This window comes from Erithacus rubecula (assembly GCF_903797595.1).
Source record: "Erithacus rubecula genome assembly, chromosome: 14".
In the NCBI taxonomy this organism is placed as follows: domain Eukaryota; kingdom Metazoa; phylum Chordata; class Aves; order Passeriformes; family Muscicapidae; genus Erithacus; species Erithacus rubecula.
In genome coordinates, this window is record NC_136666.1 from 19345325 (window position 1) to 19368864 (window position 23540).

Genomic DNA, 23540 nt, shown 5'->3' on the forward strand with positions numbered 1-23540 from the left:
ACAAGCACACAGTAGATTGTTGTTGGAGGCATTTTAGGTATAAGCTAACCTTTGCTTAATAACAATATGAGACCTTTCCTATTTGTCAAATTGGTCCATAAAACCTAAAAAAGCTGTGGGTTTTTCTTCTTTTTTTTTGACATGAGATGTATTTAGCTGTAAGTATGGGATACAAGACTTTTTCACTGAGGCTTTGAATACACAGAATCTGGAAGATTTAGGCATTTTACCCCTGTGTAGGTCTACAGTGTGGTCCGAAGATGGCACACAGGATGGCATGCAAATACGGAGTATGAGTAGCATTTCCACCTTGTTTTAGAGATGGACTGTAAAGATATAGATGGGATTAGATGATGTGAATATGTATTTGTGTCCTTCCTCAATCTTTTGCTATCAAAATCAGAGGAGAGGTGTGGGCACAAGAGGTCACTGATCTGCTTTTGAGGAAGGCAAAGCTAGAAAATAAGAAAATCAAGGGTTGTTTTCTAAGAAATTGTAAGAGGGATGCAGTCAATTTGAGAAATCAGAAAGAAGCAAGCTGGCAAATTTGTGTGACAGTGATGAGAAAATGGGGCATCTTCTGTGGCTAGTAAAAACAAGTCATCACATCCTTAGTTTTCTGAATTTTAAAAAAAAGTAATGATGAGTCTCTGTGGGAGAAGTCAAATCTGATTTTTGGTGTGCCTGTTCTGTTATATTCGATCTTCAACCATCTGAGGACTGTGTTTTATTTATTTTCAGCTGTCTTGGATAATGAGAGATTAACAGCAGAGGAAATGGATGAAAGGCGGCGCCAGAATGTGGCCTATGAATACCTTTGTCATCTGGAGGAAGCGAAGAGGTGAGAATAATTGATTTTGAAACTGCTGGTGCTTTAAAAGGTGATGTGACTTTTGGTGTGGGGAATAATTTGAATGCATCTTAACTCATCTCCATTTCTTGGTGACTATATAGTTTCACTAGAAAAAACAACCTACCAGAAAAACCAAAGAAACTCCCTTCCTTCTCGAAAAAGCAACCGACCTCTGATGTGTGTGTCTAATGTTCTCAAAGACTTCCTGATGAGGGCTCTGTAGCTGTATTGCTCTGTTATTCCTGGTACTGAATGGGCTCTCCCGATGCCGTGATGATTTTTTACCTTTTGTTTTTATATACCTCTTATGTATTATCAATACCCTTAACATGCATGCTTGTAATTCTTTAATATCTTAGCATAGTCCTGGTATTCTATTAGGCTGGAAGACCAAACATTCTAAAGACCTCACAATTGGAGGCTGAAAAACCTTACGGTATCTTGAAAAACCAAGACCTCCTCTAAAACATATCCTGTAAACTAAAATTAACTCCATCTGGGGAAAAATACTTTAAGATAAGAAAATGTCACAGTGTTCACTTAAACCTCTCATTGGAGAATCATTCTTAAGTATGCTAATTAACAAAGTTCATAAAATTGTGTATGTGATCTGCCATGTGCGTACATTTTGGAGTAATTCATCTTGGCAAGTTATTGCACCATAAAAATCTTTATTAGATACTGAGATAAAAAGCCCTTTATGCCTTGACCATGTCTAACTCTTAATTCTAAATCACTCCCTGGTGTCTAACTTGGATATGTCTGGTGCAGTATTACTTCCCGCCTTAGTAGTGCACATGATAAACTGTTATTCCCTTCCTCCTAACTGAAATGTTTTACAAATTTAAATTGTAACAGTGTATATCCCTTGCACACTGAGAACTCAATTTGATATTTCTCCATGCATCCATCTGTTTAATAGATCTCTAATAATGTAGTACTTTTCCCTGGTTGCTCAGACTTCTCTCCAGGCACTCTTTCTGCCAAAAGAAAAAAAGCTTTTCCAACAAGGCTTTAGTGGGCATACTTATAGAGAACACAACGATTATTTTGTATACTCCAATAGATTTGATAGTATCATACATGATTGCATAGTATCTGCTTTTTCGTGATGTTATGGTATAGTAGAGTTTTGCTGAGTCACCTTGAAGTAGTGCTGCTGAGATTTGTTTTTCATTTTGTGTTTATATGGTCTATCGTGTTTTCCCAAGTGTTTTACCCTTCTTTTGATCCTGCTGCATTAGATTTTTCCTGATTTTTGTTTAAAATACTATAAATAACTTTTATCTTATTCTTGTCTTCCAGCATGTGTGTAATCTCCACATTTAGTAAGCATATAAACATACTGTATATATTCACTCAGACAATTGAAAGTATGATCAGAGCACAGTAGATACTGTGAAGCAGAAAGGACTGTTTTTAAAATGAATGCGTGAAGTCCTGTTGTTGCAATTTTAAAAAATACTTTTGCACACATTAAATCCTACATACTGTATGTGAAGAATAGGAGTGCGACATACATAAACACATGTTCGACACAGCTGAGAGTGTGTTTTGTCATGGCTCACTGAACACTTAAGTCTCCCTTTGTCTTTCAAAAGATGATATGGTTTAAGAGCCAGAAAATTTTCCCTGGCTTGATGATGAATTTTGTATGAATCTGTGTAATTCTTCCTTTGCAAGGCAGACATGTTCAGCTGTAGTGACTTTATTGATGAGGAAATGCTGAGTTTGTACAAGTTTACTGCTGGCAGAATATAAAGGATTTAATTCCAGGATGTTAATTTTACCAAGAATGTATAGTATATTTTTGAAGGGATGGGAAGCACGCAGTTTATGCTGTAGTCCTTTAAATGCTTTATGAGAATTATCACTACTGTAATTTCACAGAGAGTGCTTAGTTACTAGTAGATAGTAATTTTCCTTCCATGCAAACTTGTATGAATTTTAATTAGTAAGATCTGACTACATTTCAGAATAACTCTCTCCCTTTGCATCCAGAGTCTTTAGCAGCAAATGCTGGGCAAACAGGGAGAGATGAGTTACACTGTAGTAACTGTCCAAGCTTGAAGGAGCCCCAAATCCTTCATTTGTGGACTCTTCCTGTTATCAGCATTGGAATAAATGCTTGAGGAGGTGCTGATTCTCTTGAATTCCATGCTCAGATCTTAAAAAAAAAAACCTCAGACAAAAATACGTTCCACAGTAACAGCTTAAATATTTTTGTCTAACTCTGTTAATCATGGGGACTTACTCTTTAAATAAATTGGCTTTGACTCTGAAGTTCTTAGCTTCTAGTTCTTAGTTCTTAGTGTTGTCTCGATACTGATGACGTTGAGCAGCTGGGCATTTGGTTTTTGCTACATCTTATCAGAAAAAAAGTTTTCACTTTTATCTCAGGGTGAGCCTTGAGATGTTTCAAATAATGCCTAGTGGTTGCCAGTGTGTTTTGTAAGGAATGAAGCAACAGCTGTGTTGCTCAAAATTCAAGTAGTGGTGTACAGGCTTCCTTGTATCCACCTTGGTGGTTGGAGCACTTTTTTTTCAAGTGGAAGGTCTCCTTGGAGAGCCTCAACCTTAATCCAACCCATAACCTATGTTTGCTTAGTGGCATAAAGGCTGTTCATGTATATGTGAGTCGGAGCTCCTGATTCCTAAAGTTAAGGCCTTAACACTTAATGTAAGAGTTAAAGATTAAATGACCAGGAGGGGAGCAGACTTCTTCTGAGTTTAATAATTGATATACAAGGGAGAGCAAAGGCTTGATTTCACTGTCTGCTTCCAGGAATTTTTCTTTACTTCCTGAGAAGTTATTATGTAAATTGCCCTTTGGGTTTTATTTATTACTGCTAGTACAGTCTAGAAGAGGGCTTTTGGCTGCTTTGTTGGTAGAGAGTTCATTTAACAGAAGCAATTAAACAAGAACTATAAAAGATCAGTGTATTTGAAATTAATGCCCTTGATGTGAGATTTTCTTTATTTTGACTTCTTTGCCAGTAGTGTAATTGAGGCATAGCATCTGTATACTGTGGCATTTTGCTTGTGCTATTGATAACAGTCTCTCTGAGCTGTGAGAGGGCTAATAATCTTTCTTCATGGTGAGAGAAGGTCAGATTGGAAGTTGTATCTCTAAAGAGAAGAGGAGGACCTAAGAGGACAGAAAGGTAGCTGGTGTACTCTGGATCACACTCAGAAGCTGATAAGGTGAACGTTGTAAAGCTGATGGTAGCCAAGGCAGGGTGGGAGGCAGCTGGAGAACACTTGGTGACTCCTGTCCTCTTTTCCATAATCATGTTATATGATTACAGTATAATATTGCATTCAATCACTTTAGTTTGTATTATTTTTTTTCGTACAACATAAAGGCACCTAAAAGAATGTGATTAACAACATGCTGATCTGCATTGTCATCCCTTTAACCAAACAAGCGATATGGAATCTAGAAGCAAAGTAGGGTTTTTTTAAATTTTAGAAGAAAGTAAGATGAAAATTGGCTAGCCCCTAATTTTGTACTGAAATATGAAATTTAGAAAAGATTAAATTTCTGAACTGTCTGATGTGATGGCCCATGTGCAGTAACTTTGAGAACTTCTGTGCTCAGTTTATGGCAATTTATAGCTGTTTGCAGGACCTGTCTGCTAACAAGCATGCATCAGAAGCATTATTAGAGGAATAATTTGTACTTATTTAATGGTATTCCAGCATGTTTAGTTGTTTTTTTTTTTCAGTCACTGTTTTTCTATTGTTATTTAGTGGTTTTTTATTTCAGTCAATTGTGTGCAATGGTCTTGTGAAACAGGAATTAAGTCTTGTTAGTTGGAGAAAGGGAAGCAGAGTGTAACTAAGTTGCTCAAGATTGTGAAGGACTGAAATTAAATTTGGAGTTAAAATGAAGATTGTGAATAAAGGGATTCCTCTACTATCTGTGGACTAGATGCCTCATTCTTGAAGAAAAAAGGCTTTATTAATAGGTGTTGTTTAATAATTAAAGTTTTGGTTTTTGTGTTGTCTTTTTCATTTGTTTGTTTGGATTGCTTTGCCTTTTTTTTTCTGTCTCCAAATCACGGTAGTCTAATAGAAAAGCTGTGGCAGTGCAGATCAAAATGTAAGAATATGCTCTGTTCTGTTGCCAGTTCATGCTCACAGAATGGTAAGGGTATATTCATCTGAGACCTGATTTTTGTGTTCCTTATCTAGAAGTCAGGTTGTTTTACTGTAATATCTTTCATCAGTGTTTCCACTTGCAGATTGGGTCAGGTACTGGTTTTGGGTTGGTTGCTTGGATTGGTTTTCTGTATGTGTTGTTTTGTGATGGGTTTTTTTGTTTGTTTTCTGCTTCTTTCAGATACAATGCAAGTGCTGTGTTAAATTGTAATCCAGGAGTATTCATAGATAATATTTTATTATCACTAGTTGTAAATTGAAGTAACTTATACTTAGCTCTTACCACTTTATTTGGGCTTTTATCAGCTCCTATTTGGACTTGAGATATTTCTCTACAGATCCTGTACTGTTTTGTATGACCTCATGCAGTTGGCAGGGAGTGGCTGTCTGGACTGGAAGTGTCTTGGAATGCACATTCAGAACTGTATTTTTCTGAGAAGTGGGTGGAGAGAGGTATGGAAAGGACAGTCAATAGTGGAGTACCACCATCTTTACCTCACTTTGGATACTTCTTTTATGACTCAGTGGAAATAGTTATGAAAGGCAAGCCAGGAGGAAAGAAACACCTATTTGTTCAGAGACCAGGATTTTTCTTTTTGGACAGTGCTTTCTGAATGAATACTGTGTGTAATGTAAGAAGAGAGCAGCCCAAAATAACCAAAGCAAATAGGTGTCACTAATAGTTCTTGGCTGCTGAGTACTTTGGAGTTCTTCTTAATAACCCTTATTTACAAGAAATCAAGTTGGTCCTAAGGTGTGGTAATTTCAGTGATGTTGTAGCTTCCAAGCATTTAGGCTTATTTAGTTTCTAATGCTAAGTGATCAAGACAATTAGCCTGCAAAAGATTTCTGTGTATTTGATAATTATGTTCCTCTTGACTGTAGGCTTGGTACTCATCTGAAAGCTCTCCAGGACAAATGACGAATCTTTTTGGCAAATAGGGCAAATGCAATAGTATCCTCATCAGCAAGAGCAGCTGAGGGAATTTTTACAGGTTGATGGCAGGGTTTGCAAGGGAGCAAAGAGGAACCTCATATTTACTTTTAAGGAGGTGTAGAGTGGTAGAGGGAAAGATTTTAATGCCAGAGTATCAGTATTCAGTTGCATGTTGCCAGGAAGAATACATTGGTCACTGGGAAAAATCTGGCCTATGTTACTCATTAGTTTCTTGCTCTTTTGTATCTTTGGACTGAAAAATGCCTGTGTGGATAATGAGAATGCTCTGAGACCTTTTAGCTGTGGGCAGTACTTGTTTTCCTAGCTCTCCATCTGTAAAAAAACTTACTGAAAGGCATTTAAATACCTGCCTACTTTTCTAGAGGAGGACACTTCTGATGTGGTAAATTTATTTTACTTTGCTGTTGTTAACTCTCTGGGAGATCTTTTTATATCTGAGGTGATTCCTTGATTTGTTTAGAGTTGGTAGAATGAGTTATTTTGAAGTAGAGTTTTTGTTGGGTTTTTTCCCATGGCTGTCTAATGCCCTTGTTCAGGTGAACTGGATGAAGAGCTGAGGCTGTCTTTCAAGTTTTCTCTTCTTAACCATCTGTGAAAATGCCTGCCAAGTCTATGTTTGTAACTGCACTAAAAATATTTGAGATTGCCCCTACATATGAATGATCTGCTGGAGTATGGAAATCCTAATCTTTCGAAAAAATGAATAGTATGGTTAGTCTGAAAAATGCCATACCTGTGGTGTTGGCAGTAATGAGCAGTGAAAAAGGTTTTAAGTCATAGTTTCGTACATTCTTTTGGATAGTTTATGCAGACACTGTTGGGGAAAAAAAAAAGGTGCTGCCCTTTTGCTCTCACCACTTTTTCCTCTGCTGGTGGTGCTGCAGCGACCATGCGTCTTTTCCTTGGTACATCTTTGGGGAATTGCACTAGAAGAAGGGCTAAAATGTTTTTAGGAGAAACTGTAGCTGAGCTTGCAGTTTACAACCTCTAGTAGCTTGTACAGAAGAAGTATGTATCAAGGTGCCACCTCTGTTTTGAGAACTGTGATTTTTCAAAATGTTTTGCTGTAATCTTTATTTTTGTCATGAGATCTGTGATACCATTAAATGAGGCGGAAGGCAACAATATAAGGGAAAATGAGTTATGACGGAAAGAATGCCTGTTGCATGTTTTTTCCCCGTTCTTTAAATGTATAGTAGGGTGGGAGAAGATATGTAGGAAGAAAGACTTGAGAACATCATCATCAAACTGAAAGAGGATAGGTTTAGATTAGATTTTAGGGAAAAAATTTTAACAATTTAGATATTGAGGCACCTGGAGAAGCTTGCCCAGAGAAACTGTGGCTTGCCCTATCCCTGTAAGTATTCAGGACCAGTGTTGGATGGAGTTCTGAGCAACTTGGTCTAGTGAAAGGTGTCCCTGCTCATGGCAGAGGGTTAGAATGAGATAGGCTTCGTGGTCCTTTCTGACTCAAACCATTCTAGGATTCTGTGGACGTTGTAGGGCCTCTCTGTGAGATCTTTTAAAAGAGCTTAAGCAGGTGACACAAAGTCATGAAATAACTAGCAAATAATGAGAGTAAAGAAATGCTTGTGTGATAAATGTGTACAAGGGGAAGATTTAAGTTAGTTAAAAGGACACGATGACCACTGTGTGTAGACTGGTACAAAGTCATGAGCTGAAGGAGAACATGATGGTGTCTTAATTACTTTTGAAACTCTGGCTGATAAATTCTGTACTTTTCCTTAATATTCTGACTGAAGTGTTACTGAGTTTAGCATTTTAATGATGCAGACTCAGTGTTACATCCATTTTCAGCCCCTAGTGCTAAGTAAATAGTGTGCTTGAGTATGACTGCAGCAGCAGCATGAGGCTTGTTTGGCATGGCACTGTGTTCACAAATTGGAAACATACTCATGTGACCAACTTTGTTCTTGCACTTTGAGATGGATGGAGGCCTGTTTGAATGAGGAGCTGCCTGCCACAACAGAGCTGGAAGAAGGATTGAGAAATGGAGTCTACCTTGCAAAACTTGGGAACTTTTTCTCCCCTAAAGTGGTTTCTGTGAAGAAAATCTATGACAGGGAACAGACTAGGTATAAGGTGAGTGCTGTTCACCATGAATGCTTTGTTAGGTAGACATCTAAAATGGGAATATGGAGCTACACATGGAGGTAATGTGAGAAAATAAGTAGAAAGTTAATTTACATTAGTCTTATCTGACAAATTCTGCCTTCACTCTAGAACAATGGTTAAATGAGGGAGTGGATGTACTCTTAGCTTTATACCTAAGCTTGCACTTAGGTGAAGTAACTTGTCATGAACAGTCAATGTAAGTGTATATGGAAGACTTCAGACTTCTTTCCTGCAAAAGTGCTGTTTTCGTTACCTATGTTAATGAAACTCACTGCTATTCTTGACAGCCGTGATATTTTGTTTCTTGCTGCCCATCCTCTTGTTTCTGCCGATTTTTATTTCAGGCAACTGGTCTCCACTTCCGACACACAGATAACGTAATCCAGTGGCTGAATGCCATGTCTGAGATTGGTCTCCCCAAGGTAACTTCTGTCTTGTACATCCAAATAAATAAATAATCTTAGAAAAGCTTTGCATTCTGCGGAAGCATTTGCCATTATAAAAAAATCAGCACGCTTACTCTAGTTAATTCTTAAATTTCTAGATTTATGTCCCTATATAAACTCTCTTCTAAAATGTGGTGAAAGATTTCATTCTCCTACTTAAGTGAGAGTGACTAGGAGCAAAATAATTACTCCTTGTGTATCATAACCCTGATATTACTTATCTGATATGATATCTGCATTACATCGTTCTTGCCATGCATTCTTTTGAGCAGTATTCAGGCTACAGTTTGATTGTGGAATTTTTTTTAGAAATCAATGCTAAACATAGCAGCACAAAAGAAACTGCTCTGTTCTCTGTTTCTGCAGATTTTCCTATGAAATTTTTACATTTTTGAGTTGAAATGTTCCTGGTGTAGCTTGATCAAATATAAATGATTGACTTGACTAGAGAAATGGCCATATAAACTTCTCAGAGCTAATAAACACAGTTGCCTGAAAATATATGGAACTGTAGTAGCATTGAGCTGATAGTCAAGGCTTTTGGAGCCATGTTATGCATAGTCTCACCAAAACTGGCATTGTGTAGTTCAATCTGATGTATGTTTTCTTTGCATACGTGCTTGCAAATTGAACACTTCAGTTTTGGCAAAGATTTTAAAATAAATTATTGTGATCTACTAGGTGAGCTTTCCTGGGATCTATGATAATCTTACAGAAACACATTTGGGATTAGGAAATACTGAAATATGCTGTTAGGGTGGTTAGGTGAAAAGCAATGAGGAGGGACTTAGAGAGACGTTAAATGCCAGGTATGAGGTAAGATGCAGGTTGGCTTTGGGTGGAAGTAAATGGGTGATAAGATGTTGAAGAAACTGGGCTGGGATTCAGTACATTTACAAGAGATATGGGTGCTTTAAGTATTTTCCCAGGCAGAACAGCCAGGGAACTGATGCTGTGGAATTGAGGGTCATTCAGTTGCACTTGCCTTTACAGAAAGAGCAGTGCTCTTTTGTGCTCAGAGATGACAGCAAGGAGCCTTCAAATAACTGGAAAATGACATACTTTATTATTTTATAGTAGGTTGGGACTTCTGAAATAGTTGAAACTTCAATATCAATTTCTTTTGTTAAACTTTTAAGAGCTTTGTGTTTAAGACTGTCTGAAAGTTTTTGGGTCCAGCTAACTGGAAATACAGAGCACCTCAGTGCTGGTCTGAGTTTCCCTTTGAATCTCTCTCCTCTTGTTTCTCAACCACATTTAATCCAAGTAAAATTCTCTTTCCTCTCTTCTTCTTTTTTTCATCCTTTTGCTTTCCTCACTAATACCTCATGACCAGTATCTTGGTATACACACAAAAGAAAGATTCTGCACATTTGCATATGTAGAACTTGGCAGGAAGAGGGGTGCTCTGATTTGGGTATTAGAAATAAAAGGAAACATTGACACTTCGAGTAGGAGAAACATTGGTCCAGGGCAGAGAAGCTTGTACAGTTTTGCTCCACGAGCAGTTTCTCTAGTGTAATGCTGAAGAATTGAGCTGATATTATTTGGCTGTATAGAGTGAATATAATTCAGACTGCTAACTTTGTTTTATCTTTAGATATTCTACCCAGAAACAACAGATATCTATGATCGCAAGAACATGCCACGCTGTATCTATTGTATTCATGCACTCAGGTAAGGAATACTAGATAGAAATCTGATTGCTTCTGAAATCTTTCTGCAAAGCTGGAAGGTGACAGGAGAGACAGATGAACTGAAGGCTGGATGAGGGCAAGTTTTCTAGCAGAGCAATCTCATCAGGCCAGCAAAGATCCATGAAGCCAATATTTTGCCTTGGGCAGTGGCCGAATCAGATTCTGAAGGAAAAAAACAGCCTAGTGTGTTGAGATACTTGACTACATTTTCATTCCAGTTCCCGCCCTCTCTGCTGCCTGAAGCAGAGCTAAACATTCTTTAACCCAAAGATAGTAAGGCACTGTCACAGATTGCCCAGAGAAGTTTTGGCTGTCCCACCCCTGGAAGTGTTCAAGGCCGGGTTGGACGGGGCTTGTAGCAGCCTGGGATAGTGGAAGGTGTCCCTGCCTGTGGCAGTGGAGTGAGTTGAAACTAGATGAGCTTTAAGGCCCCTTCCAACCCAAGCCTTTCTGTGATTCTGTGATCTGTATTGAGCTGGCATGACAAGCAAAAACTAGGAGTTGCTTTTCTTTTCCCAGACCTGTCTGAACACAGGTATATGGGTTCATCCTGCCTTTGTTGCAATTCCTTTTTATCATCAGGCTGCAGGTGAATACGTTAACCCCATTTTCGTAAGCTGAATCAGCCTAGTGAAGGCTTCACTATTGGAGATGCCACACATGCAGTCCTGGGTCCAGTTCGTGGCTCTCCAGCATTAGAGAGACACAAACATACTGGAGAGAGTTGAAGGAGGGGTCACTAAGATGATTAATGGACTAGGGGATCTCTGCTATCAGGACAGGCTGAGACAGTTGGGTATATTCAGCCTATATAACATATAGTTCCATGGGAATCTCAACAATATGTGCAGCTATCTGAAGAGAGGATGCAAACGAGATGTGAAGCCAGGCTCTTCTCGATGACATCCCATGACATGACAAGAGGCAAGTGGCATAATCTGAACCACAGGAGGGTCCCTCCTAACATTAGGAAATGTCTCATTTACCTGTGAGAGTGACCAGTGACTGCCACAGGTTGCTCTGAAACATGGGGTCTCCACTGTTTTGATCCTCCAAAGCCATCTGGACACAATCCTGGGAAACTTCATCCCATGTGACCTGACTGGAAAGGAGAGCTCGAACAAGACAAACTTGAGAGTGCCCTTCTAGCCTCAACCATTGTGTAATTCTGTGAAGACTTCATAGTAGTGGGCCAGTTAGTTTTCACCTAAGGGAGGGAAGAGAAGAGTCAGCTCACTCTCTTGGTGGTTATCAACTGTTATATTGGCTTACATCTCCTTGAATCTGTATTTCCTAAACTTGTATCATGTCAGAACAAGGAAAAATGACTAGTTCTAATTATTTGCTTATTTTCTTTTCTAGCCTGTACCTTTTTAAACTGGGTCTTGCCCCCCAGATTCAGGATTTATATGGCAAGGTAGACTTCACAGGTAAAAAAACATTCATATATGCTGCCTGTATCTTATACCCTTCTAGATCAGTTGTTGAGCACTTGTTTAGGTCAATTTGAGGATTGTTAGTGTCAATATCCTAAATGTAAATAAAGTTATAAATTAATGGCTGTGAGGAGTTTTAGTAATTTAAGAAAAAGAGACTTCATTTGCCAGCTTCTGAGCCAGGCATCATCAGTTCTGCAATCATTTGCTTTCACAAATAACTAACAATGCCTTAGCTCTTTTGTCACTGTTGTAATATGCTTAAGCCTTGCATCCATCTCCTTGGGAGAGTTTTCAATTTGGAACTTAGTACATGGCTCTGACCTCCTGTGACAGTTTAGAGGTGCCATCAGTGGAAGAAGTGTTTGACAGCTGATCTGCTGCAGGAGATGCTAGCACAAAGTTGTGTGTCCACACACCTACTCCAAGTTTCACTTCCTTAGTTTTGTGGAAGTGTCAAATTTAATGTTTTGCATTAGTGACGCTTTTGCCCGAGGACGCACATCTGGTTTAAAAGGTGTATAAACTTTATTTCCCTGCAAATTGGTTGTTGATTATACTTATAAAATGCTAAGCTATTAACTCACTTTTAACGTTGTATGGTATTTAGCAACCACATGTGTTGATGCACTCCATTTACTTCTCTCAGTGTAGTCTGTTTGTGGGGAGAAAAAGTCTTAAACTACTGCCTGTGCATTTTCCTGACCTGTTGGCAACCACAGTCGAGGTACCTTAGAATGGAGCCTGTTTCCAGCTACTCACAAGAGTTTTTGCGTTGTTTTCTAGTAACAAAAACTAAAGAATACTCCCGTATACGAGTTTCTGGGAGAAATGTAGATTTTAGGAAAGTGTGCATAATGTCTTAGCATTTTCATTTCTTTGGTTTCATTTGTTGAGTTATATTCAATATATTAAAATAATAATTGTCATCTATTGTAGCTGTCCTTTTTTTTTTCTTTTTAATACCAGTTAGTATAGCAGGGCTAATGGATTAAAAAACCCATGTTAACACTATTTTAACATTGTTTCAGAGGAGGAAATCAGTAATATGAGGCTTGAACTGGAGAAGTACGGTATTCAGATGCCTGCCTTCAGCAAGATTGGAGGAATTCTTGCAAATGAACTTTCTGTGGATGAAGCTGCACGTAAGGAAAAATGGCATTTTTTTGCTATTCAAATTGGCAGATCAGTTAAGTGTTGGTTTTAATGCTGCAGGTTTTAAGCCTTGCACAACAGTCTTTCTGATAGGCCTTTAGGAAAATTGGGAAGATGTTTTTATTCTTCCTTTATGTATTTTTGTTTTCTGGAGCATGATTTGACTACTTAAAATATTGTAATTAGAAAGTAAGCTGCTATATTTTTTTCATCAACACAAAGCCATGATGGAATAAGATACTTTAGTAATTCTTTTGCTTTCCAGTTAATTTTCATATATTTTTTCTCTCTTTTCAAATAAGGGATTCTTGATTTTTAACAGTGCTGTTTTATTTGGGACTTACTGGCAGACTGTGACTTGTTTTTCAGTGCATGCTGCTGTCATCGCCATTAATGAAGCAATTGACCGTCAGATTCCAGCTGACACTCTTACAGCAATGAAGAACCCTAATGCCATGCTAATAAATCTGGATGATCAACTGGAATCCACTTACCAAGCCACACTCTACAGAGCAAAACAAGACAAGATGGAGAATGCTAAAAATAGGGTAGCTTAGTTCTTTCAAAGTATTTGCATGCATTGCTATTTTGTATTGCAGTGTAAACTGTGGGGAATTCACTGAATGTGTGTTAAGGTCCTATATTTGTAGTCTTAGGTGGATTTACTCCTTGGGGCATTTTATTATGTTCCCCAGTAATCTAGCTTGCAGAAAACAGGCAATAATTAGCTACATTAATCTGTTTAGCTGTCTGAAATATGGGCCACATAGGTACAAAATTCCTGTCAGTGTTTTTATGTTGACATTTTAGATATCATAGATGTGTTTTCCTAACACTGAAATGATGAGCAAAACTGACTGATGCTGGAAGTTGTCCATGTTGCTTTGGAACACTGTATAACACCTGCCCAGCTCTATATACTGCTTTCTGTGTTCCGGAGCTCTACTATGTGTTCAGTAGAATCCATTAAATTGAAATAAGATATTTCTAAGCTGTCTGTATCAGAATTTGACTGTAGTTACTCTGAATGTATTTATGTCTAGGGCTTCTTTTTGCATGTGTAGAGGTATGATCTATCACAGCTCTGGGTAAACAGTTACCTGGCCTTTTTAGTTACAAGATCTGTAAGGGAGAAGGTAGCTGTAGAAATGCTGATTGGTTTTTATTTCATCTTCAGATTGCCTCAGAAAGTTCAGATAGAGAGAGAGATGTGTATGAAGAACTTTTAACTCAAGCTGAGATTCAGGGAAACATCAATAAAGTGAACAGTAAGTATCATGTTGTAGTAATAGTCTTAATTAAAGGAGTATTTAAAAATGATACCCGCACTCCTCTTTTACTATAATGCTGACAAAATTTAAAGGCAGATCCCCTGTGTTTATGGATTGTTTTAGTGTTGGGGTGTTTCAGTTTTCTTCAGTTGTGTGGTTTTGTTGTTATTAGTTGATTATGGTCTTGTTTTGATTTTTTAGTCATTATTAATACATAGTTGTAAGGTTAATTCACTAGACTTCTGTTACCCTTCCTTTTGGAAGTGTATTGTTCATGTTGCTGGGCCCTTCAGTTCTTCATCTTGAATAGTGCCATTTCCAAGCATTAGCCTGTTTTTCAACCTAGTAATTAATAGTTGATTTCATGATTGACTTTGGAAGTGTTCCTTTTGGATTACATACCTGACTTGCTGTCCATCAGGTCTAAGAGTATTACTTTCTGAGCAGTAGGTTGTGTAAACTATCGGACTTTCTCAAGAGTCTGTTTTACTGTTGCTAGCACACACAGCCATATCAAAGATTGACCTGGCTTTGGAACAAGGAGATGCATTAGCACTGTATGAAGCTTTGGCAACACCAGCCCTGGGACTCCGAGGATTGCTACGAGAAAATTGTGACTGGTATTTCAAGCAGTTTTTGAGTGATAGGCAACAGAAACAAGAGGTATGGAAAACTGCAGATTACCTTGACATGTGAAGTTTTTCCCCTGCTCCCACCTTTCACCATACAACTGAGTACTAATCACTTGGTATATACCTGCATTACACTTTAGTGTTGGCTAGAAAAAGTTAATGTTAAGATATGGAAGCGTTCAGTACGCCTATTATTTAGCTTCTATCTTTGCATGTGAAAGACCAGTATAATGTTTGTATGTAGGTGTACATATAATTGACCAAACCTTGAACTACCCACTTGCATGTGTATAGGACTATTAAAATTAAAGTGCGTCCTCCCTCATTTTGATATTGTCAGTGCCAAAATAATGTGAATAAATGTGTTTTATAAACGTGTATTAGATAAGCATGAACTACTTTCACTGTGGAGAATGCCATAATACACAACTTGCAGGCACGGTGCTTAGGGACATGATTTAGTGACGGACTTGGCAGTATTAGGTGTATGGTTGGACTCAATGATCCTTAAGGGTCTTATTCAGCTTCAGTGATTCTGTGATGCTACCCCAATTATTAAAGCCCTCCTGCCTCCCTAGTTACTCAGTCTCATTTTCTGTTTGTATTTGTGTAGTATCATATAGTCCAAGAAGCGTGTATGCGTAAGCCAAAGCTGCATGTTGTCCATTTTGGTCTTCTGCCAATGCTATAGTTGCTCACAGGTAAAATGCAACATTGTGTGATGGATTATTTCATGCCAAATTGCACAATTGCTAATCTCACTCCAACACGCAGCTTGTGTGCAGCGAGTCTTTTCCCACAAAATTGTGCCTTTTGTCTGAAATATTTTATCATTTTGGAAGCAGTCTTGCCTTTAATTGCTGCCTTCATGTTCATGGGACTGCAGTTCTGATATAAACAAGATCAGGTTGTACACATATAATCTTTCAGCACCTGAACTAGGAATCTGGTGAGTGATTTCTGATTTCCTTATGTATATGTCATTCTTTCTGTTTTAAGTTCAAGTGGAGTATTTTTATTGAGGTATTTGTAATTAACTTGGCATTATTTCACCCTTACAGTTTCTGGTTTTTTTTTTAGGCTGGCCTTACAGGTCCTCTGCAGAAGGAAGAGTTGCAATTGGGAGTGGATGCTGCTAACAGGACAGCACAAAAGTACCAGCAAAGTAAGGATCAGCAGGAATTATTGCAGCAAAGTCACCGTGGATGTGATCAAGAAAATGAGGCAGCACAGTATTTGAGTCTATTATGAATGGTCATTATAAATGTTTTATAAGTACTTTGCAGCTGCTAAGAACATTAAAGAGAATTTGTTGCCCTAATTATTTGCACAGTTCTACAACATGGCTGGAGATAATAGCATATAGTTTGAATTAAGAAACATAGAATTTTGGCATCCACCTTAAATAACCTCTTTTTATAGAATACTTTTCTGAATTTTTGTGCTGTGGATCTGTGAAGTAAATCTGGATTGCTCCAAGAGATGTGAAAGATAGGTTTACTTGCTGATCATTCACACAGAACTACTGAACCGTTACTATTTCTGAATATCAGCTAGCACATAAAATGTAGATAATTTGCTGATTGTTTTTTGATAGATGCTTCTGAGACCACACAGGGCTCTCTTACAGTGTAGGAGCAATTCACTTTGCGATAGGTGGAAAGGAGACTACCAGAGATTTGAGGAGAGAGGTTTTAAAATAGAACAGGAAAATAGCAAATGCTGAATTAAGTAGGCAGCTTCCATCAAAGTACCTTACTTTTTAGGCATGGAAGTCCACATTTGTTTACCTACTTGTGGTGTTTTAAGTTACCAGCATGTACCCACTGCGGAGTGCCCATATTATTGCCTTGAGCAGGACAGAGGTAGAAAGGAAGAGAAAATTGGTATGATTCACCCACCAAAAATTTGCAATGACACTTCTTTCTATCAGAATACTGAAATGGTCAAACAGTCCCTTGATAACCAGACAAAAAGGTGAACTAGTATTAAGCATTATGTGTTTTAATTGTCTTCAGTAATGGAAGACTAACTGAGGGTGTATTGATCTGAGAGTTTGGCTCTTTCCCTGCAGTTAAGGTATTATTCTTTCTCCAGTTAAGTATTTGAGTAAAATAGAAGTGCTATTATTATGGGAGTCTCAACTGTCTGCCTTCCTTATTCTTTATGCTCTTTGAATTTCTAAGGACTGGCAGCAGTAGCCAGAATTAATTCAGCAATTCGAATGGGTGATGCTGAGAAAACTGTGGCAGAAATGATGAATCCAGAGGCTCAGTTACCCGAGGTTTATGCATTTGCTGCAGATCTTTACCAAAGAGAGCTGGCCACCTTACAGCAACAGAGCCCTGAGGTAAGTATCACCTTCTCTGTTATTTCTGGAAGTTGGTGTGGATCACTGATTCTACCTTGTCTGTTTTCTTAAGTGCATTCTTTGTAACAAACCTGTCTTGAGACTTCACAGGACTGCTTTGGTGTTCAGCCTGTTCTGATGTGGTTTAATGCTTAAATCTTGATCTGCTTGGCTTTCTAAGACTTGTACCTCAGTCTCTTACTTAGTGCTCTAGCTTTGTTTATGATACTCTGTTTTGTAACTGCTTTGTTGTCTTAAAGGATGTCCCTTTGCCTTGTTACATGTTTGTTCTGACAGCTGCTCCACTGTTTTCCATGTTCAGCAATGGTTTGTATAGAACGAAAATAATTAATTTGTTGTCTTCTTCGTATGCAGGGTCACCTCACCCATCCAGAACTATCTGTTGCTGTAGAGATGCTGTCTTCTGTGGCCCTGATTAACAGGGCTTTGGACTCAGGGGATATGAATACAGTGTGGAAACAACTAAGCAGTGCTGTCACAGGCCTTACAAACATTGAGGATGAAAACTCGCAGAGGTGAGTAATTCAAGGAATTGTACCTGTCCTTGATGTTGCTTATATTCTGTGACTTCATGAATTTTCTTTTCCTTCTCTTAAATTTTAAATTATTTGTTACAGTATTATCCTGGGTTGCTGTTATGAATGTGTATGAATTTAATCCCTGCTGTCTCTTGCACCTTGTTTTTGCAACTGCTGTTTCTTACTGGTCTGATTCCCGTGCAATCTCTCAATGCTTTCTCATGGATTTCACATTAAAGCCATGCTGTAATACCATTAGGTTGTCACTAGTACTCATGCCAGCTCATCCACCATTTTCTTTGCCCTGAACTCCTATTCAGTGTTTCAGTGCTTTTTTCTGTTTGGCAATTTTGTCTGTTTGAACCGGCTTCACATTTGTACTGACATCCTCCACACGCACAAGCATTTCTCTCTCCCCCTTTTCAGTTTCAGCCCTCGTGTTACCTCTCCCACTTTGTGTGCTGTTGTTAGTGCTGGGTTGTGTGCTGCCTGTGCTTGTTGCAGTGTGATGTTTACTGGGTTTGGGTTTTGTTTCTTTACAGGTACATAGATGGTTTGGTGAAGCTGAAAGCTGAAAGAAGTGCAGAAGGAAATGAATTTATCACATGGAATGATATCCAATCATGTGTTGATCATGTGAATAAAGTTGTGCGTGAAGAACATGAAAGTAAGTTTTTCTGTTCAGTTCGTGCTAGACCAATCGGAGTGCTAAAATTGGATGCATGTCAATACAAGAAGTTATTGATTGACCTGTATTGTATGCTAGATACCTAGGAAAATCTTAGTTGTGAACAGGACTTGGCGATCTGTAATATGAGAGTCTTGATGGCAGGACTGTTTGTTGATGGAGAGATCAGGCAGTCCTTTGTGTTTGTGGTATTGATGTCAGTATTTCAAAACTGTTTATTAATCCTTCAAGCGTAAATTTCAACCCTTTTTTGGATTGAAAATGCATTGTCTGGTATCAGTGGTTAGGATATTAGTCTAGAATCTACTCATTTTGCTTCAATACTCCAAATTTAAGCTAGTTTTACCAAAATCTCTGTCAGTTGTAGCCTTGTCTTGGGAGTGCTTCATCCTCCTTTCTAATTTGCTGCATACAATAGAAGATATTTTTCTTGAAGTCTTATCCTTTCTTGATGGCAACTTTTTCCCTGTTCAGGTTTTCCTCTTCTTCCTTTTATTCCTTTTAATTCTTTTTATCTGCATTGGTCTCTTTACTTTCCCAGTATTTAGCTCCCTAATCAGAAGATGTGCAAAAACCCTCAGAAGTTATGTGTGTCTAACACAGATCACTGGTGAGATTCCAGTTCTCTGGGTGCAGGGACACTGATATTTGATCTCTCACCATGACCACGCTTCTGAAGCTAATTCTTCAACTGTGCTGTGTGTCTTATGTCCTGCAATTGCACTGCTCAGTGTTTCCCTTGAGGACTTATTGATCTGGAGCATGGAAATTTTCGTTTGTATTTATATAAAAGGTGTGATTGAGGAATCACCACTAATGCATTGCACTCACGCACAGGCGTTTGGTCACTAGTGCTGTGTTGAAGAGAACTGGAAGAGGTGTGGTGTATACATCCATATGCAGTGCCAGGTTCAGCGGGGCTTGGAGCAGCCTGCTCTATAGTCTTCTTGGTCTAGTGGAAGGTGTGCCTTGCCCGTGGCTGGTGGCTTGGAGCTGGGTGATATTTAATGTCTCTTCCAACCCAAGCCACTCTATGCAGCAAGTGTGAGTGCTGAAAATTACATACTCATGAAGGAAAAAAATTACTGATGCAAGCTGAAAATGGTGAATGAGTGTTAACATAATTTCTATGCTTATAGCCCTGCATGTTTTTTACTTTCTATTTCTCAGTAGTAGTTATGTTAATAGCAGTCTTTTAGCAGTGATAAAAGACTAGGCCTGAGTGTTATTATGGCAATTTCATCAGAACAGAAAATTGGAGTAATTCTTTTTCTGCAAAGACAGTATTAGTTGACTTAAAATCCAGAGTGTGGGTAGAGGAGTCTTTGAAAATGGTAAAATTAAACGAACTTATTCTTCAGTTGACCCTTGTGATGTTCTGTTTCATATGGTTTAATTTTTTTTTTTCCTTGTTTTCATTAAGGGTTTTTAATTTTTGTTTATGACCAATACTGAAAACGTCTTGGGTTTCACAGTAACTTTGAAGCCATCTTTGTAATATTTGCAGTTTTATAATATTTAATATCTCAGCAATGCTCAAAGACTTGCAGTATAAAGTGGGAGAGATTTGTCACAAGTATGGAGGTGATGTTAGAGTTTTTGTTGTACACTGAGACAAGCAGATGTCTTCTGCCACTCCTTGTTGTGTACTCAGTGTGTTTCGCTTTGCAAAGCTTATGCTCTAGAGAGGGTTAACATTTAAATTAAAAGTTTGCTATCTTGGTTAACTTGTTTCCTGCATCTCCAAATAGACACTGTGTTTCTTATTGGGGTCACATAAGTAGATTTGTTGGAACTGCACAAACGGGGCACCACCCTGGGGGTGGCACCCTGGGGCTCGGTTCATGGTATCTTTTCTATGTAAGAGGTCACAGTGGAATTCTGAAAGTCTGTGTAGTCCCTACATCCTGTTTCTGTTAATGCTCCTTATCCTGTAAAAAAAGGTGCAGAAAATCCTGTAATGAGGTAAATTGTTCTCCTGGGGAATTTCCTAATTCTTTGGTCTGCTTTGTATATGCCCTTATGCAAAGATATATTTTATCTTCTCTCTGTGAATAAGTTAAATTAGTCAGAGAAGGTCCTCAAGCTTTGTGGCTGTATCTGTAGATATCTGTCTTTGTGTCTCTATTTATATCTCTATCTATATGTCTGTATATAGATATATATTTGTATATGCATGTATATTTTTTTCCTGTGCCCTTTTTTAAATTATTGTTTCTGTTTTTTGGTAGAAATCATGCCATCATTTTAGTGATGCAGTTTTTACAATGTCCTCAACATATATTTTTCCCTCACCTCTACTCCATCCAAATATACAGATGTTCTATTTTTTATATGAACTTCTGCTTTGTGAGTCTTATGTTGAAGAGTCACAATCTTTGAATACAATAACCAAATTTGGAGATTCCAACATTGAGCTTCTTTCTTTTATCTAAAAGACTTCTTTATTCTGCACTGAACAAATCCTTCTTTAAGCAGGCAATTGAATTAGATGAGCTCTGAGATTCATTTCAACCTGAGTTATTTAATGATTTGTCAGGACACAGTTGCTACAGATGTAGACTCTGTTTGTGTTTAGCTAACTGTAAGGTCTTTATTTTGCTGAATGGTAAATTTTACTGTACTTGAATAACATCTACTTCTCTAATACAGCTGATACTACTTATGTTACCAATAAAAGAGTTTTTTGAAATATGGAGTTACTGTATTTTTAAATGGTATTCCATGCAAGTCTTTAGTTTCATGTGAAAATTTCTTTCTGTAGAAGCCAGAACCTTGGATATTGTGAACTCTGGCCATTTGGGTTTTCTAGAAGCACTGAGCTTAGGTGTCTGGCGATTCTGTTTTGTCCCTGATTGTGGTCTCCCTGGGTTTTTGGGTTTCTTTCTCTGAAACTTTATTTTTTTAATTACAATGCTCAAGAATTGTGACTACTTTGAGGGGAAGAAATAGCCATGGTTTCTTTAATAGTAAATAATGTTTTCTCTTAAAAATACTGTGCTTCTGGGCTGTTACTTGATTTAGGAAGGACTAACTACACCTTTCTTCTAGAGCAATGCTTATGATTATTGTTGACTAAGAATGGAGCTTTGTCTTTCTCCCCCTTTGCATTCCTCCTTAGGGATTTTGGCAATTGGTCTTATTAATGAGGCTCTGGATGAAGGGGACACCAAGAAGACTCTTCAAGCCTTACAGACTCCTGCAGCAAAGTTGGAGGGTGTAGTCCCGAAGGTAGCACAACATTACCAGGATACACTACTTCGAGCCAAGCGAGAGAAAGCACAGGTGAGTGCAGTTAAATGCACCTCTTGAAAGACCTTTACATTAGTGTTACTGGATTCCTACTGGTCTTGAAAGTCAGGAATCAAAATTGGAAAAGGACAGGTGGGCATTCTGCATATCTTCAGCTGATCTTAACCAAGCAGTTTGGATAGTTCTGTACAAGAGAAAGAGCTTTCAGCCAACAGTATGAATCCATGAACTGTGGAGATGGGTAGAAGGATATTAAGTGCATGTGGTGGCTTGCTACAGCTAAACTTGGGTTGCGAGACACATACCTTTTATGTGGAAAAATAATACTCATCATCTTTTTTTGTGAGGAGATCATGTTCATTCCAGGAGTACTGAACTTCTGATTGCAAGCTTTCTAAAAGCTCAAGTATTTTCTTCTAATGTTCCTTGTTAAATGTTGTCCTAGGTATAGTTATATATGGCAAAAATAAAGTTTCTGAAAGTGGAAAATCTGTAAAGTGATAAATTAGAAAAAAGATGTAAAGCAACATACATGCTACCAGCAAAATGTATGCTGTCGTTCACTTGATGACACTTACATAGCTTGTGACTTTTTGAGCAGAAGCTGTCATTGGCCAAGGACTCCTTCCTACTTGTACATAGTTGCAGCTTTCACTAACTGGAAGGTGAACATGAAGAGAGGAAGAGCAAGTTTCATTTTACAGGTGTAAGGATGGATGATGAGTGCACATGTGTGTACGCAAGTGATTTTTGGGTTGTAGGGATAGGACACTGATTCTTATCTATTTACAGAGAAGTGGCTTGAGAGTGTTTTGTTTTCCTTTTTCTGCTGTGGAGCTCATTGCTCTCTTAGCAATGCACAATTTTGTATAGAGGCTAAGGTCTATATTTTGTTGAACTTTTTTTTTTTTGACTGAACGTTAATTGGTGTGATGATGATAGCTGAAAACTGTATGCAATTCTGATGAAAATCATTAAGTAGCTTTCCCAAAGCTCTTGACAAGGTTAATGTTCCTCAGGATCCATTTTGTGCTGAAGCATTTCCTCTCGCTGAGTCAGAATGAAACAATGAAATCTTTTTATCCTGTGCTTAAACTTGTGCCAGACTGTGCTGGTAACTTCTGAGTCAGTATGAAATTACCTTATTTAGGCATAAGATAAATAAAAGGCTTCTCCCAGTGGCATGGGAGTAATTCCAAAAATAGAGAGATGTATGATCTATAAAGTAACAATATGGGGAAAATAAGCACAATCTGAAGTGAACTGTTACAAACCAGTGATTTCTGTACCTTGGGGCTGAGAGGAATTATTGTTCACCTGAAAATATTGTACAATTGCTTACTTGAATGGGGGGTGCTGTATCATGCATGTTTCTGATGGGAAGCCATGAGAGAGAAAAAAAGATTCTATACTATGGAGTCTACTACAGCATCCTCCATACAGTCCACACTACTCCAGTAGACTCTGCAGTATGTTACACTCTGTGTACCTTGCAGAAAGCCTTGCAGCAGTAAAACTGTAGAGAAGAACAAGGTGGTTTTGGTAGTCTTCAGGTTGACTTCTGTGGGTAGCTAATACAGTAGAGTTACAGTGATGACTCTCCCCCACACTCTGGACAGGAATTTTGCTGATTGCTGGTACTCTTGTGGGGCTGTCTGGCTTTCAGATGAAATCTGCCTGTGAAGGTCATGTTAAGCTCTTGAATGAAGTATCATTTAGTTGCAGATCTGCCAAAACAGTGGAAAAAATATGGAAAGCATGTAATAAAGTGTTCATTTTAAGTCTGGCCTTAAAGCTCTTGAATGTTGTAAATAGTGGTTCTTTTGTTCACTGTGATTATTATTCCATTCCAGAACTAAATGTTTCTTGTGTTCTGTTTGTATGAGGGAAGTTGTCAGAGGGATAGCAGTTGCATCTTAGCATTTCCTACAGGAAGCAGCAGTGGGTGGTGAGAAGCTTTTGC

The 23540-nt window shown here is 38.2% G+C and overlaps 1 protein-coding gene across 1 annotated transcript in view; it reads left to right on the top strand.

The window, feature by feature from the left end:
- Window positions 1-23540, top strand: part of IQGAP1 (IQ motif containing GTPase activating protein 1) — a 48195-nt gene that overhangs the window by 1560 nt on the left and 23095 nt on the right. The window contains exons 2-15 of the mRNA XM_079317792.1: window positions 742-841; window positions 7922-8078; window positions 8456-8533; window positions 10158-10234; window positions 11617-11684; window positions 12722-12835; window positions 13215-13393; window positions 14023-14113; window positions 14616-14779; window positions 15829-15913; window positions 16935-17098; window positions 17474-17634; window positions 18180-18304; window positions 21447-21610. Coding sequence (XP_079173918.1) covers window positions 742-841; window positions 7922-8078; window positions 8456-8533; window positions 10158-10234; window positions 11617-11684; window positions 12722-12835; window positions 13215-13393; window positions 14023-14113; window positions 14616-14779; window positions 15829-15913; window positions 16935-17098; window positions 17474-17634; window positions 18180-18304; window positions 21447-21610 — 1727 coding nt within the window. The remainder of the gene's footprint in view (window positions 1-741; window positions 842-7921; window positions 8079-8455; window positions 8534-10157; window positions 10235-11616; window positions 11685-12721; window positions 12836-13214; window positions 13394-14022; window positions 14114-14615; window positions 14780-15828; window positions 15914-16934; window positions 17099-17473; window positions 17635-18179; window positions 18305-21446; window positions 21611-23540) is intronic.